Source organism: Rhodnius prolixus, unplaced genomic scaffold (genome assembly GCF_049639745.1).
Source record: "Rhodnius prolixus isolate KJV_2025 unplaced genomic scaffold, Rpr scaffold_12, whole genome shotgun sequence".
NCBI lineage: Eukaryota > Metazoa > Arthropoda > Insecta > Hemiptera > Reduviidae > Rhodnius > Rhodnius prolixus.
Window position 1 is genome coordinate 8052614 of NW_027411635.1, and position 18020 is coordinate 8070633.

At 34.9% G+C, this 18020-nt stretch overlaps 1 protein-coding gene across 1 annotated transcript; it reads right to left on the reverse strand.

The window, feature by feature from the left end:
* Window positions 1-55: 55 nt before the first annotated feature.
* On the reverse strand, window positions 56-17510 carry cos (kinesin-like protein costa). Its single transcript, XM_074143280.1, has 17 exons — window positions 17274-17510; window positions 15324-15510; window positions 13894-14039; window positions 13697-13816; window positions 12759-12927; window positions 12159-12370; window positions 11883-12049; window positions 11360-11565; window positions 10153-10351; window positions 9605-9717; window positions 9281-9375; window positions 7717-7898; window positions 6605-6776; window positions 4982-5179; window positions 4590-4733; window positions 1263-1659; window positions 56-775 (listed from the first exon to the last, which is right to left on the reverse strand). The coding sequence occupies exons 1-17, from the start codon at window positions 17301-17303 to the stop codon at window positions 618-620; spliced, it is 2895 nt and encodes a 964-aa protein (XP_073999381.1). The 5' UTR covers window positions 17304-17510; the 3' UTR covers window positions 56-617.
* Window positions 17511-18020: the final 510 nt, after the last annotated feature.

An 18020-nucleotide genomic window follows, 5' to 3' on the forward strand; every position in this document is an offset into this window, starting at 1 on the left:
ACCATTTTGAAAACTCCACTGCACTTTAGAATAAAAGGGAGCTTTAAAGAAAGTCTTGGATATTAAAAATTTATTATTACATAACACAATTATGCAAAAAATATATATATTTGTACAAACATAAACTAGAAATCAAATTAATAAATAAGAGACAATTTACTTTAATTTTTTATTTTCTTAAAGGGAACGCCTTATAAGGGCCTCCCATTAAGAGAGATGACTAAGTTATTGGGGAGCCTAAAATAGTTTCAGAGGTATACGCTTTAAGCATTGAAGAGGAAGTCCCTTGAGACTCACACACCGAGTTATTCAGGCCTCTTTCTCAGTCTCCCTAAGTGATTTCTTACATTAACTCCTTAATTATCAACTAAATTCGTAAAGAAGGATGCAACCTAAGTGATACTTTTTTACTCACTGTGACCCTCCACCCAGTTCTCTGGACCATTCTCCTCAGCCCCAGGAAAATTCTAGTCATTGCCCCCAGGAAAATTCCTGCCTCATCGCCAAGCCCGATCGATGCCTTGCCTTTTTTGTCCTTATAATTTGGCTGAAAAAATCATGACTAGATTCCATAATAAAATTTTAATATAAATCCGAAGCCCTTAACGAAAAAGAAATTATGGCAAATTTTTAGCCTTTTGCTGTTGAATTATTAATTTGTTCTTCTTGCGTGTGACTTTAGTTGTATGAGTTGCCAATGAACCTTGAAGTTTTTTCAGGTTCTGCTGAGGTATAGTGATGGCCTTAGATGAAGAGCTGGTTTTAGGCAGGGCCCCTGGAATAAAAAAAAACAAAACAAAAATGAGCGAATGTTGGCTCATATTAACTCATAAGAAATGCAAGAGTTCAGACGGGACTCAGGTCGTGGGTTAGTGTTATTTTTTCAGTAGTGAATCGCCTTCCAAAAACTGATTGAATTTGAAAAATGTAATTCTCAGTCACAGATTCAAAACTCACGCCGAGATTGGGGAAAAAAAGAAAGTCAGGCAACATCTCTAAAACTTGTCAGAGGTCTTCTATTACAATTTAGGTGCAATGTCGCACCAAAACAATAAAAACTCAAAAAGCCCTCTCTTAAAAGGAATCGTATTATTACAATCACAAGCTGATAAGGCAAAAACCTTCAAAAATAATTTAATAATTCACGACCTTGGTATTGCAGTTTCTAGGATCCAGTCTGTGCGCACATATAAATCAACATTTTCCGCTCCTCAGACAACAAATTTAGTCTTAAGCCACTGAAAAAACAGCCTGCAACCTACCTTGTAGCTGGATCAATGGCCGCGAGTCCATGGCCTCCACTTTCTCCATCTCCGGATCCAGACTAGAGCCAGCTGTACTAGTATCTGCGCCAGCCACTACGTTGGCGCTCACCTGACCCCCATAATGGCGGAACATCAGATGCAGTTTCTCATCATGCTCGCGCAAGATCATGATCAGCCGACGTTCATTCTCAATGTGCGCCTGTTGCACAGCGTTGCTGAGCGCTCGAATCTTCCAGGTTTGGGTCTCAATCTGGTGATCTTGTTCAGCCAACTGTTGCTCGAATCGGCGGCCTGACTCACGCAAGTCAATAACCTTCCGGAAGTATTTGTACAACAGCGTCCTCATCTCCTGTTCGCTTAAATTCATGAGCCGATCCACTAACATTTCTTCGCCCTGTAAACAATATAATTAATAACGGGCCTACAAATCAATATATTTCAAAGCAAATCCAAAAAATGTTTTTTATTGATTCCTAAAACTTCTGCATCCTTTTTATATTCTATCCAACTTTGGACAACTGCAAAATCTACGGCATGGAAAATGGCTCTTAAAGTCCATTTTTTTGAACGAACGAAAATTTTGTAGTAACTAATTAGTTGATCAAACAAATCAACCCCACCCATAGCATAATTATAAGTTTTCACCAGTTCTGGACGTGCCACTGTCACATATTTCTTTTGATGTTTGTCCCACCTCTGAACTGTATCCTCATTTCCTTTTCCGATGAAATTTGAACATAGGACAACTGGTCTGCTATCCAACTATTTTACAAGCGTAACTTCTTGGTTGCTTGTTACTTCATCCACACATTCTCTCTCTTTTTTCAATAATTCTTTGTCCCCTAGAAGAGGAATATTTTTCCCAAAACGATTTATCCTTACTGTTCCTCCAGCCATTATTCTTTTATGATTTAAAACTTCGAATAAGTTATACGATGAAAAATAATTATTAAAAAATAATTGGTGACCATTTTCGCCTTCAAGTCTCTGAATTAGTTGAAGAACAACAGCTGGTCCTATTCCCATCTTTCGAGTATATTCTTCTTGCAGTTCAGTTCTAGACCTTGGTATAATATAAAATCATAAACCTGGCCACTTTTCCCACAAAGCATAAACATTTTGATGCCCCACGGGTTTGGTTTACCTTTGACATATTGTTTTATGTCTAATTTCCCTGTAAAAGGAATCATCCCTTCATATACACACAAATATTGTTCCGTTTCAAGTTGCAAACTCTTTCTCGAATAGAATTTTACAAAGGACGTACTTTGACAAACCTATCATTATTGTCTTTCGGTATTTCCAAGTTATTTACAAGATGTAAATTTGTACGCAACTGAAAAAATCTGTCCCGAGACATATTCTCCAAGAATAAGTTCATTTTTATGCTTGTATCCCAGAACATCCGCACTCTTGGAAATTTCAATGTACCAATTGCAATGTGGAGCCCAAATAATACTTCTATTTCCTCCGGGGTTGCATTTTTGTATTTCAGTACGTTTTTTTGGACTGCATATAAATTTGTCATCTCAGCTATTAATTTAAATAAAGATTTTGGTATATACCGATAAAAATATTTAACTGGGGCTAGTAATTCGGTATCCCAATCATCGGCCTTTGGTTGGGACCATGGTGAGAAATGTTGGGATATTGGTCGATGGCGCCATTTTATATCTTCTTTCTTTGAAAGTGGAGGTAAAGTTGAAGAAAGGCAGGTTCTATAGCTGCTGCTTCTAAATTTTCTATGTCTTCATTTTCTTCTTCCTCATCGATTTCTTCTACAGCATCATTTTTGTCTATCTTATCTGCACCAAGTCTCACACTTTTTTTTCTGTTCTGTTGCGGAATAACCGATAAATCTTCCTCTTCACTACACGAAGATAATTCGGAAACATTTGGATCCAAAAACAACTCTTGGATTTTATCAATATCTTTATCGATATCATATACTTTGTTAACATCATACTTCGATAAACCAGCACGTTTTTCCATCTTGGGTTGTATTCTAAACAAAGTAAAAATCGAGAAACGAATAGATAAAAAGAAGCAACACATTATTACTCAAATAATAGTATTAAAATTACATTTGTTTTGACAACTGTAATAACGACGAAAATTTACAATTAAGCCCTGATATACACAATTGTGTACATTAAAAGAAATCAATAAATAATTTATATAATCAGCATTAGAAAAAAAATGAATGTTTAATACCAACCATTTACTTCCTTTAATGATGAAAAAATAAGTTCCTCGTCAAAAACTATCTAAATAACTAATAAAAATATTATATAAAGAAGAGTTTTCACTAATTTGCTTGAGTGAAATGCCGCGCTTTGAAAGAAAATGCAATACAGTTGCCAAATTTCGCCGACCGAGACTATAGCGCTCCATTCGAGTAGAAGTGTGTTGTAGAAATGTGTACAATGGGCTCCAGTGAATAAAAATCTTAGGGTAACTATAGAAATCTAATACAAACTTTATATACACATTTGTAGCCACAGGGTCTGAAAGGGTTAAGGAAATTACCATGGCTAAGAACTTCTAGTCTTTGCGACCTAATTCTATTATCTTATTTGGACTTAATACCACGTTCCAGAGATCCACTCTCATGTTTGATTCTGTCATGAATCAAAATACTCCTTGTAAATAAAGTAACAAAGTGAGAGCCCCTGAAGTGTTTAGGGGCTAATCTGTTACCAATTCTTGTTACCTATCGTGAGGCTAGAGTTATATTAACTATGTTTGAGCACCTGTTATGATTTTAAAACCCTTTAAAGGTACAATTACAATATGCGACCCTTAAACAGAAGGTCAAACTGTTAGGGGTCCTAGTGTTTAATTTTGGCTATCTATCACTTCAATCTCATGTTAGATTCTCATTCATGAACTCAAAATCCTTTAAAAGATGAAAATAACAAGATGAGACCCTCAAGACACATAGGAGTAACCTTTTAGACGATGTAGTGTCCAGATCTGATTGTTTGTCGCTTCTAGAATATAATACTCAGGACATGTGTTCAAGACACTTAAAATAATATACGGCAAGAACTTTAAAAAACTGAACGGTTTGGAAGATCTCTAAAACTTGCCATAGGCCTTAATACCAATCGTGGGACTTTCTACCCCGATGTGGATACCATATCGTACCTAAAGTTGAAACACCCAAAAGGGCAGCCTTCCTTTACATGAATCATACCATTATAATTTCTTACTAATAAGGCCAAAAACTTAAAAAACAATATAATAATAATCCACAAAGGTATTTTAATCCCCGAAAAGGCTCTACATTCTAGGAAAGATAGCCTTAAAATTGTTGCTTACCTTTTCATCACTTGTGTGATCACGAAGGTGTATGTCATGGCCGCAAATGATTTCATTCTTGTACTCGATCACCGTATCAATAGCTTCTATTGCTTCGTCCAACTCGAGAAATTTTCGTTCTTCAGCGTTTGTGAACACTTTATCCTATGAAACAGAAATTCAAAGCTCTAGAATTTGGATTAAGAACCTTCTAAGTGAGAGTTTAATTTTAAAAAAGAGACACCAAAGGTATATTGTGGAATACATGTTTTTTTGATAAAAATAACTTCTTTCTATTAAACTTCAAGGAGCAAGATTATTTAAGGTGTTTTAAAACCTGATCGAGTTCACTCAGCACAAGATGAATATCCAGAGAGTCACAAAAGGGACTTATGAAGTCCTTAAACCCCTACCTTATTCAATTTTATATCCAAATTTCTTCTCTGCTCTAGCAGATATTCTCGAGTCTTCCTCAGATTAATGATCTCTTGACGCAAAGACTCCTTGTTACATATCCTCGAGTTACCATCGTCTAGATTCAATTGTGGTGACTCATTTCTAACGATATCATTCTCCTCCTTGATGGTAGAAGTTGCCTCCAAAATTTTAGGCTGAAATTTATAGAGATCAAAGAATAGTTGATGGAGAATAATAAAGGGGTTCTTAACTCTGATTTAACTTTGATGGGAGGGCATAATAACCCATTGGTTCATTGCCCCCCCCCAAAAAAAAACTTTGATGGGAATAATAAGACTCAGAAATGATTACGGTAAGAACGATCATTTCTCCTTATAACAGTTGTGACAGACAACATTAAAGTATAACTGCTGTACATATAATCATAAATATGTTAAACTTCCAATCAACTGATTTTCCTAGAATTTTTAATCTGATGTGTCCAATTCTGTTTATTGTATGACCAGAATTCCATACCTGGATTTGTCTTAATTAGCCTATATTTGAAAATAAAACCTAAGTAAGACCCCTACACATTTAGATCCTAGAATCTAGTTCTAGCTAATCTGTTATAGACCAGACTTCCAAAAAAAAAAAGTGATTCTAAGTCATGAATTCAATATCCCCTAAAATTTAATAAACGTTATGACATCCTAAAAATTATTATTCTGTTTGGGGAGCAAGCTAATACTCGTAATTTATCAAGGGACTTAAGATTTCTGATTGGGAGGTTCTAGAGCCGCTCTACGACGAAGTATACGCAGCCCTATAAAAATGAAAAAATAAAGAATTAATCAACCCCATTGGTCTTAATAGTAAAGCAAAGAATGACTGAAGAATGGAACAATGGAGTGGCATGGCAAATTGACAAAAATAGTGACCCACTAATACGAGAAAACTGCAGTGGGATCTCTGCTTAACACAATGTTTTGTAAATACGATAGCTTAAATTAAAATTTCCAGCAATAGTAACAGTGCTGCAAATTTGTATAAAACATTATTCGAGATAGTAATACTCAATTTAAGACTTACAATTCTTATAAGACTAAATGTTAAATACTAAATTCTAAATAAGATTCTAAGTAATAAATGTGACTGTAATAGGGATGGAGAATAAGGCTGTCTGAACTTTGTATCACGGTTAGTGGTTGTACAGATTCATTAAGTAAAGTATTAGGGTATCGCCATATTCAATGACTCAAACCATATGTTATAGGAAGTCGGTAACCGGAATTTTCCTACCCTTCTCGTGAATTAAAGGTCCTACTGCTTATTTAGTCTAGGACTTCAAAAACGTGGTTTGATTTTCCCGAAGGCATGACTTCAAGTCACCGAAGAGAGTGAATAAAACTAGAGGCCCTAAAAAATTATGTAAAGGAAGTTGTCGACAATTATGAACAACAGTTTGAATTGGATTATCAGTCAGGAATTGAGGACTACTTAAAATTAAAGAACATGAATAATGGGTCTTACAGGCTTTTAGATTCTACGCAAAAACTTCCTGAAGATCTGCCTTTGCACAGTGTTAGTCAGTTACTCAAGGAACAATTTTGGGAGGTATCATTCATGCAATTACTTACCTTACTGTTGAATTGCAACTTGCATTTCTCTTCTAATTCATTGATGCGTCTTTGATCTTCAATGATGGTCTTTTCAAGTGAGTATTTATGCTCTTCAGTGCGTTTTAATAATTTAATCAGCTTTTGCATTCGTTTTTTGGAATTCTGCAGATTGTTCTCCATATTTGCAACTCTGCAAACACAACAAGAACTTTCAAAAAGATATTTAGTTTAGGAGAATCTCCTCGATATTTAGAAGTTTCAGACTTGCATTAGCTCAGGTTATAAATAACCAAAATGTTGGTCTAATGCAGAAAAGCTCTAAGAAAGGGAATAATCACGTCAGCAAGCCCTATACTTGCCTAACTATAAGAGATGCTTCTTTAAACGCAGCCTACAATTACAATTGGACCCCTGACACTTTTTGGGTAATTGTACTACATTTCGCCGATCTGAATTTGCTAGAATAGTGGATAAAACAAAGTAATGCCTATTTTTTCAGGAAGGTTTTACGTCCTACCAAAGTAGGTTTGGACAGGGGCGTCTAGCAAATGTACTTTGTTATAAATTTCTTTCAATAAATCCAAGACTATCGTGGTGCTTTGCTAGACCAGTGTTTCATAGTGAGGAAATTACCCCTTAAGGAGACCATAATGTGTAGATGGCCCAGACTCCCTCTTATTAGGGGCTAAAATGGACTTAAATACCTCTCTGTACTGTTAAGAATCTTGCAAAAAATGTTCAAAAAATTAAACCACCTACTTGTTAAAAGATACTAAAATTATGAAAACCTGAGGTGTTGGTCAAGTAGTTAAGAGCGCAATTTTGTGAGTGGGAGATCCCCAGTTGGAATCCTACGTACAGCTACTTTTTATTTGTTAGAAAAAATGTTTATAGTAAAGCATGTGTTCCGCCCCCACTTGCAAATATGTGTTAAGCACCGCCTAAAATATTGACGATTACTTTACTTTACTTTTTTTTATAAATTTATTAAGACCTTTGTGACTCTACAAACTCCCAAAGTCCTCAAAATTCTAAAAAGTCAGTGATGATTTCTCTCTCGATAAACACAAATCTCTTCAAATTACCAATAAATTCTACAATGAACCCAAAAATCCAAACAATATACTTACTTTCTTGCACTATGTCCGGCTAATTGCTTGATCAATTCAATATCTTGCAAGCGTTTTTCGTAGTTCATGGCGATAGCTCTATATTTATCAGTGATTTGTCGCTCATAGTAGTGGCAATTTTGAAGATTGATTGGCGGTGAATGGCGTACTGAGCCATTTTTGTCCTCTAAGAATAACTGATCCTGTAAAGTGCAAAAAGCTTTTATCATGTAGATGCCAAGAAGAGAAAAAAAAGAGAGCTTCATGGTATAGCCTTCTCAGAATAGGGATTTCTTTCTTGGGGTTTAGAATTGATGATATTGGTATGACAATGCATCTCATTTACTTACGAGTTCACTCAAACACTGTCTTAGAAAAATACTACGACGTGTAAAACTAAAAAGCCAATAGTAGACAAAGAAGGAAGGGATTATCTCGGTAAAGCGGTGAGCAAGTAAGCGAAACGAAGTTTTCTTTAAAAAAATGATAAATTTACTCGTTTATACATTTATATTCAGTTCAATGGCAATCGAGAAAAAATCTCAAAAACTTGAACTCCCATTGAATGAAGGCGCTCTTCCGGTTAGAGTTTTCTTCAAACTCGCAGTTTCTGTAACACATTTAACTCTCCATAATAACCACAAAGTATGGGACCATAAGTTCCACAAAAATGATACTTTCAAAAAAATCCATATTCCTCAGAGCTGCCCTTAATAGAATTTTCCGGAAAAATGTTACAAGTAACAGACTTGCGTTTATAATAAGTTTGCAATTAATAAACGATGTATTAATAAAACTGTAGGAGGCGTTTTAACAAACATTTTAAATACGGAAAAATCTTTTCATTAAAGTGGCACTTTCAGTTAGCCGATTTTTAATCAATTTGAAAATTCAGTCCCACATTTGATAACATTTTAGAATACTTATATTAACTTGTTACTAAAATTATACTATAACTTTTTAGTTGATGTTATATAAGTGGAGAGACAATACAACAAAAGGAATAGCACTTTAGAGGGATGTCTGACTACCAATTCCTGACACAGAAGTGTCCTTAAAGCAATTTCGCTGGATAAAGTTTCTAATAAAAGTTACAGATCTGCATAAATGCTTCTAATACAAAGTTTTAGAGGCAATTGAAAGTCGATTTAAAAAACATAAAAACTGAAAAATTGATTTATTAAAGTGTTTCTTCCGATTGACCGATTTTGACTAAAACCTTATTGTTTGCAACTAATCGAAATATCAAATTTCAACTTAAAATTTTTCATTTTTGAGTTGCGGTGGATACATACTTGACAAACAGTCACCGACCATTTTATAAAAAATACTTTTTCACTTACTTACTAAATAAAAATTAATGACCAAAGAATCGCAATAGCTGCGCAAATTTCCTCACTCTACATTTTGTTTTACTTCTTGAAAACTTCAAGTATTGGTCCCGTAAAGCTCAGTAAAGTGCTAAACTTGGCCATCTTGTAGAAAGAACTAAGCCCTAAAATTAGACTATCCTAGATCTTAATAAAAAAAAAAAAATCACTGTTTACTAATTAATTTAATTTACATAAACTACATTTTTACTCACCGTAATTGGTTGAAATACACTTGAAGAATTCATTTGAGGTGTTTCAATTTCTGATAAGATTAAACTTTTTCTACGTTCCGAAATGATTTCTCCATCTGAGGGGAAAACGAGAGTGCTTTAGTATTTAATACTGGATTTTAAAAATTTTCCAAGCTACTATAGGGAATGCTCAGAAAAAAAAAAAATCATTTGTGCATGTAAAGCCTACATAAAATAAGTTATAACAAGCGTTTTGGCATAAATTTCATTCATCCTTTAAACATTTAAACACTAACCACCCTTCACTTAAAATTAAATATATACAATACGAGGGGTTTTACTTACTTTGTAGTACAGATTTACTTGCACGTTCTGCTGAAATTCTTTGATGACTATTTATTGTAAAATTTTTTGTACCAAATTGTTTGTCCATCATTTTATTGGTGATATCTCGAAATCTATGAACAAAAGCAAGAGTTAAAAATGGCAAGTGATCCGAGACTGGATTCGAAGGGCGCTAGCAAATATGGGAAAATTTGGAAAGCCTGTTATAGAAAGTCAAGTACGTACTTGCCTGTCTCCTATACAAATCTGAAAAGCAAAGATCTCAGAATACCTTTTAGTTGTCGAGTGACCAATATGCATCTAGCACAGGTTAACTTTCGTGTTATCCCGTACACGCGGGTAACCAACCATAACTCTATAGAAATTAAGAGAGCTGCTGACGTACTGGAAAACTTATGACCTTGGTTTTTCTCAACCAAGACAGAGTTTTTGCTAAAGACTCTTTTATTTATGGCTATCTTACCCGGGTAAACCAAATGGTCATGAAAGCTCAAGACTTAACCCAGCCATTAACCCTTTAACTAAGGAGCATGGCAAACAAAACGTACTTATGCATTAACACTTCTAATTTCTCCTCGAAGTCTTGCAGCCTATTGTCCACAATTGACTGGGAATTTAAACATGTGGCCGTATCATCTTCAATAATTGAATCGGATTCCAATTGACTGTCAATTTCTTCAACGCTATCACAATCGCTAGAACTTGTATGATCTTCCGTAGATAGTTCTTCGTATTCAGTAACCTCATCTGAGAAAAAAAAACAAGAATAAGCTTTGTGGATAGCTTTAAGAAAACTTGGAACGATTGGTACAAAAAGTGAAGGAGTGGACGAACAAGGATAGAAAAATAAGGTGGAAAATATATATAAAAAAGTAAGTTGTCAAGAGATAAGATATTCTAATCTTCTAGGGCATATTTCTCTTTATTTATTCATTTGCTTAATGTTCTTTAACGATAACATCAATTGTTGGCTCACATGAAGACACCGTGTAAGAACAATTTGTAAATTGCTTTTGTGGGTAAAAATTGAAGACATCCTAATGTAAATATTTTAGGGAAGAACTTTTAGCACCTTCTTTGCGCATAAACAGATCCAAAAAGAAACTGGGTTTCCCCTAATGGAATCACAAGGAGCCAAATAGGTCATGTCCTTGTTAGTGCACTGCATTTTTCAGATGTGTTGGATGTGAGAAGTTGTACAGGTGCTGACTGAAACACGGATTACTATCTTGTGAAGGTTAAAATTAGGATGCGTTTAGCAATAAAAGCTCGAAAGAATGCGGAAAAGCTCTATCAAGTGGCGAAGCTGAAGATGGATGAGAAGAGGATAGTGTATGAAAGAAGTTCAGTGTGAATTCAGGGGAGGAGCGAGAGGTTTGTGTGGAAGAAAAGTGGCGGGCTCTAAAGTCAGGTATGAGTGAAGCGGCGGAGGAAGTTTTAGGAAGACATGTGAGGATGGAGAGAAGTGACTGGTTTGATGTGGAAGCTCAGGAAGCAATACAATCGCGAAATGAAGCTAGAGGTAAAATGCTGTCACGAGTGACTCGAGAATCTGTAAGGAATTATAAGGAGAAAAGAAAAGTAGCAAACAAAGGAGGAAAAAAAGAGAAGCAGAGACCCAGAAACTGGAGCAGATGCAAGCGGATTTTGGCTTGAAAAAACGTTTAGAACTTTAAGGTGATAAAGGAGTTTATCAGCCTGAAATTGGTGCAGTCGAAAATAATCTCAGTGTTGTCTCAGTCTAAGATACTTTACCTATACGTTCCAAAGATCTAGTTATCTTTTCATAGTTGTTAGTCGACTCATCTGTGACCAAACAATCAGAGCATTCTTGTTTCAAGCATAGCCATTGCTCAATTTGAATTTTTGCCTCTCTAGGCAGATCTTTCTCGATCAGTTTTTGAAATAATCCTTCGGCATCACTAACCAGTCGTTCCCATTGTGATACAGCAAATTCCAGACTACAAAAAAAAAAAACATTGCAACAATAAAAAAATATACGGATTTTTGGCAATCCTGGTAACTGAGAAACACAGAAATTTCTTCTCCTGTAGAAGTACCATGCAAACATTGGTAGCAGCATGTGGAACAAAGATTGTGAGTTATGCCTAGACGAAAGATAGAGCGAACCTTCAATTTTTTTTAAGCAAAACCCCTGAAAGAATTTTATTTCTATACACGAACCTACGATTTGATCCCAACGTCAAGAATTCTTTGTAGCTAGGAGCTTTCAAAAAGCTTGGGATTAAAATGTGTCAAAGGGAATTTTGGATCTTACCCAAAAACATCAGCATTCGATTGCATATCACTTGGAAAATGGCTTTGTACATGCATCAAGCGCAGCTTATCAATTACGTTCAACTGGCTAAGCGTATCACAATAGTCAGCGGTTGATGGTGACACACAGCATAGCACTAAAGTCTGACTGTGTCCTGTAAGTCCATCCTGTAAAAAAAAATAATGTCACAAAATCATAGAAAATGGGTTAAGAACCGACTTTATTTTCAGTTAAGGTCTAATCTCATACTTCAATTTAGCTAACTTACGATCTAACCTTCAAAAGATTCGTTAAAAATGGATTAGCTATCGTTGAATTATCGCTAATTTCAGGCGCATCCTGAGCGGTAGTGGCAATTATCTCAGAGAATATTCGTAAACTACAATTGCTATTAGAGTTAGCCTTAATGTGATGACGGGTCCCAGGGCTGCAATCGCAATCGCCTAATATTGTAAATACAGCTTTCCATTCTTTACGCTCAAGATGACCTGGAAACACAAAAGAAAAATGGTGGAAAGTTGGGCATACTATTAACTGAAATTTAGGCTTTAAAAGAGTTCTCAGTCTTTTTCGGTTTGCAATGCTCATGTCTGCAATGTCCCTATAAAGGAGAAGGCCCCCAAACTGTAGCAAAGGTTTTCGGCCAGAACATCTGCCAAATCAAGTAAGTAGTTCTGGATTCTAAATCTGCTCTGCATTGATGGAAGTCATAGTAAATATATTGCAACTACATACACACCAACTTGTCTAGGCCCATGATCTGGTTCCGATGTTCTTATCAGAGACCTCAAAAATTAAGCTAGAATTATATTTGTATAAATATATATTTGAATTGCTACTTGTACGTCAGAAATAAAAATGAAAGTACTAGTTTACCTAAACTGAAGCCTTCTTGCTGCAATGTGAATATAAAGACAGTATGCAATTGTTTGACCACAGTGCAATTTTTGTGCAATCTAGCTTCAATAGCCGTTTTGATAATATTATAAACTTTATTAAAATTCTGGCAGTGGACACTTTCAAAAAGGCTAGCAGTAGTCCTAACCTAAAATTTAAATGGCATTATAAGGTAATAAACAATTTTTTTTCATTTAAAAAAATGAAATAAAAAAAGGCTCAGCACATCAGCTACCATTTATTACTTCTTATACATATATATGAAATGTTAAAGAAGGATTAAATGGTATGGGAAGTTGGTTATAAGTATAAATGTGGAAGAAGATGAAGAGAAGAATGTGGATGAAGAAGGGAAGGAAGGAAGGATGTTAAAGTGAGAAATCCATTTGAGTTAGGCACTTGTTAACAAGTTGTGCCAGTTGAAGTCAAATCTCCTCTTTCAGTTGTTATCAAATCCCCTGTATACATACTTTATGGGAGCCGCTCCGGGATTTGGAATATAAAGGCGCTCCAAGATTTGAAAAATAAAGAAGCTATGTGAGTATTTGCTTTAAAGACAATTCAATAGCGATTACCGAAATTTGAAGAAATCAGATTTCACCAAGACAACAAAACGTCGATGACGTCTATAACTAGTAATACTAAATGCCTACTGAAATGCAAAGTTAATGATTTAAAGTGTAAGGTACTTGTTTATGTAGGAAGCGACACGAACCTCATCTTAAAAAGTAATTATGAGAACTCTCTTATAAAGAATTCTTTCATAAAGATCTCTTGGGCCAAGCTTACTTTCCTCGCCCTCATTATCCTTTATAAATTTTTTCAACCAGACCTAAATAGCTCGTGTAGGAATATAGTCTTCGCCCTTTACTTAATTAATAATAAGGTATATTCTTGAGATATCCTGAGCTACGTACCTTTTCATTCTGCAAACATTCACGGTGATTTTGAGACGCCGCGATTAAATCATTGAAACTATCGTTGGTAAACTCCAAAAAACTAATTAATAGCTTATACTGTCCTTGTTTACCGATTTTCTGGGAAAAGATTAAAAATATTAGACATAAGTTGATAAAGCAATAAAAACATAACGCAAATCTATATCATAGCTCACCGATAGCGAGTTAAAGATTTGTTGAGTAGCTCGCAGAATAAGTCCATGCGATGAGTCGTTAAAAGTCCCAGTGGTTAAAGGTCCAAATAATGAGTAACTTTTTCCAGAATTATTCTTACCAAAGGCTATTACCGAGATATCATTCCCTTAAAAGAAAAGAAAAAGAAAACAAAAATTGAGACCACTTTCCCAAACGGTGACAGTACTTTTTAAAAAAAAGCAATTAGCCCAGCAAGGAAGCGCACCCAGAATTTTTTTTCAGCGGAAAAGATGCATTACTTTTTCATTATTAAAATATTGTCTCATTTAGAATTCAATACAATCAATTTCTTAATGAGATTGTTTCTGACAATATGTTTACAATATAATTTATTAATTCGATATCTTAAAGCTATTAAACAAACATTAATAATTGACAGTGATTAATAATGTGGTAATTACTTTAAACTTATGTTCCTGCGTGATTCGTGTGTGGACGAACAAGTAGTAATATTGGGTGAAACCTTAGGCAATAGTCAAGCAAAATGTATTCTGACATTACTCCTACAAAGCCAAGAGGTCATTCGGAAGAGCGTAGACCTCTTTAAAGGAAAATTCAAACACTAACCCATGAAACAGATTGAGAAAGAATTTAAAGCACCGATTATTAAAATGCGAACAGCTTCGGGGATTGGCAAAGCCAAACGGAAGCACTTACCACCTACAACAAAGAGATAAAGGCAGCCGTAAGAAGGGGCAATAGCGCAGAAAGTGGGGATAAGTACTAAGAGAGAAAAGAAACATGCAAGTGGGAGAATTTCCAAGCATCCTCCTCAGGGAAATTTACGAAATAGGAAGATGTGTTTAGTTTAATCTAGAGATCAAGAGATTGTTATCAACTTGAAGATGGTTGGTGAATCCCTCGGTCTACTCAATACTCACTGATCTGGGCAGAGAAAATACAGCTACCTTATTACGGGCACAGATGCATGCAGGTATGGAAAGAAACAAGATAGCGGACGCTCTGGCAAAGCGTGGAGTTAAAACATTTTTTCTTATAATGGGGCCTTAAAACATTTTGCGGGGGCAGGCAAGAAATTCTCTCATACTATTTAGCACTGCAGACAAGGGGGCGGAGGAATCTCTAATATACCCTTGATTCCCCCCCCCCAGCGTATCGACTCCTGAGGTCATTAGCGCCAAAATATACCCTTGATGTCTGCGATGACATTCAACAAAAATTGAACCTGGGCAAGTACGTAGTGCTAGAGGAGTGTATTTGAATATATTCGTATACGCAACGCACCGTGTCAGATTCTGAGATTTCTCAAATTCAGGACTAAATGGGTATCGTAGCGTCTCGTTTAACACCAGTACGAGGGTTCAATAGATTGTCAGTCATTATATCTCTAGATAAAAAAGTTTTTTTTAGTTATATATACTAATCTTACCTTGTAAAAAATGATTCACCAGGTCGCTGAGGCAGGTTTCGTAAAGGTTGCTCTGCGAGGTATCGCTAGGGAACGCATAGTCCACTGTGAAGCACGCGATACTGCCCACTACTATCTGACGAGTTTGTGGAATCGCCGAAACGCAAACATCTTCAACTATTTGATTGGTTTGAAATGGTGGTCTCACCTAAGTAATAAATTAAATTAACAATAAAACGCCGGCTGAATGAATGAAATTTATTTATTTTTATAAAATAATGTTTACTGTCAGTTGTTATACACACACTGATATGCAAAGAGGCACAGATACAAGTTCCAAATTGTGGAAAGAAAATAGAATTAGCAATTAGAAAATAAATGATAATACACAAGATTTGATAAATTTCTGCTGACATCAAATGTATAAAACATAGGATTTCTGTGTATACGAAAACAAAAAATAAAATAATATTGAATTCTATACAATCAGTTTCCTTAATTTCAATACTATTTTCTTATTACAAAGCTAAGGAATTATTTTTTACTAAAACATATGAATATCTCCATTTCGTAATGACCGTTTGAAAGTGTAACATTGCTTTTTTTTAGCGACATGTTGAAAACAGAAACAAAAAAAAAATCATAGATTCATTTTATTAAATGTAGTACAGCTTTTTAAAAGCTCAAATTTATCATGATCTTTAAGACCACTGGCAAAAGAGAATCGATCCTAAACTTTGTACATTGTCAAAAACTTACATTTCATCCGCACCAGCCGCATTAGTAGAACTCTAAACCAGAAGCATAAATTGGGGCCAGGGTGTACTCCGGTTATCCGGGGTACGATAAATTAGTTAAGTCTATAAAAAAACTACGAAAGTGATTTTTTACTTTTTCTAAGCGACATGTTGAAAAAAAAATCCTAGATTTCATTTTATTAAAAGGAGTAGAGTAATTACCCTCACGTTTAAATTCATATTTCTCGGATATTAAAGTTACCTTGAGAAATAATAAAATAATATTGATAAATAATCGTTACAAATTCAAAAGGCACTTTAAAATTGAGCTAAAACTTTTTGGCGTTAAAACTGCTAAAGAATCTGATAAAATTGTTTATTTGGTGTTATACATTTACATTATCTTCGTACTTTTTTTTTTTTAATTTAAGGCGCGTCAACACCTTTTTTGCAGTACACTTCCGGCCTACCGACAGTGTTCTCTCGTTACTGACAACACTGTCCATCATCGAACAGGGAGCTGCAAGAAGATCATAGGAAGAGAAAATTTAAGGGCCAGCAGCTTGATTCGAACCCAGGATCTCCGCGTTGGAATCCAGCAAACGCTAATCACTTTACTCATATTAGATGTAATAGATTTGCATTGAATAATTTATTTGCATTCTTATTTGCGTCCGTCCATTTTTTGTTTTTGTTTTCATATAAATCAAGATCTACACCGGCACTTAAATAAATGTAACTGGTAGTATCGTTTCTGAAAGATCAGATAACTTCCTATTTCAAGCATTGTTACCCTCCAACCGAATTCGAGGTACTATGTGAACTTAGCCAATTGCAAAACTCAATAGAGCGTCAAAAAAAAACTTTGGAGGGACTTCGAAATCGAACCTTCATTTAGGACTGGCAGAAGCAGATTGAAACTAGCCCCTAACAGCAGTTCTGCTACAGCTCTGGCTACAACTTCAGACATAACGCAAGTTACCATACCCAAAATTCAATGAAAACCATCATTGTGTCTGAATACATGAGAAGGTACAACTACAATACCAGTTTGCATAAAACATGCATCTCGAGAAGGATTGAATTCTTGCCTTCTTATTTGCATCTCTCAAATACCTCACACACTCCTCAATACCCTTATATAATACATAAAACAGAAATAGTTTATGGAATCTCAGAAAACATAGCTCCTCAATTCTTTTTAAATAATTATCTCAAACTATTTAATACTCACTCTTACAGCCACCTGTATAGATGAAACCATAATCGCATCTTTTAATAAGTTAGAACAAGAATATTTTTCGTGTCCGTAAATTTTGTTTTTTTAATATATATTAGGTACACACTGAATAAATACTTTAATAGAATAACTATAATGAGTTGTAACCATCCTTTATTAATATTGTACAAATCTTTTAAATTTCTTGACAACACTAACACTCAGCATAGGTTACTTACTGTTATAATCTTCTAGATAGAGCAATAGTCTAACCAGGTCTATCTAATGATGATGGGAATAAAACATATCCCTTTACTTTAAGTTTCTCCCACATTAATTGAATTCTTATTCCATTAATTAAGGCCATGTTATAATTTATTTTTAGTAATTTCAAAACGTTTTGGCCCCTCAACTTCTTCTCTCTTCAGAAAATATTGTAAATTTTTAAATAGTCCTTTCAAATTTTAGACAATATTTTTCTAGCCTGTTATTTGATACATATGCACTTTTGAAAACTTCTTACTGAGACATTATTTTCTGCCGATGTCCAATATATCTGGACTAATAACTGTCCGAGGTGTTCTGCTGAAGTAATTTCAATATTAATATTACTCCTGAAGAATATTGGGTATTATCATAATTTTACAATACAAAATTTGGTATAACTGAAGACCTTTTGAAGAGGAGACGCTCCAGCTACAAGACTTTTCAACAAGATGGTACATAGTGAAGAGATCTGTTCAAAAATATTACGAAATAAAA

Excerpts from the sequence above, each read along its gene's own strand:
- cos (XM_074143280.1), bottom strand. The coding sequence starts at position 17,303 with ATGGTTTCATCTATACAGGTGGCTGTAAGA. Across the intron at positions 13,817-13,893 it reads AAATCTTTAACTCGCTATCG|AAAATCGGTAAACAAGGACA; the intron begins GTGAGCTATGAT and ends ATCTTTTCCCAG. Across the intron at positions 9,376-9,604 it reads AAGTAAATCTGTACTACAAA|ATGGAGAAATCATTTCGGAA; the intron begins GTAAGTAAAACC and ends TTTTCCCCTCAG.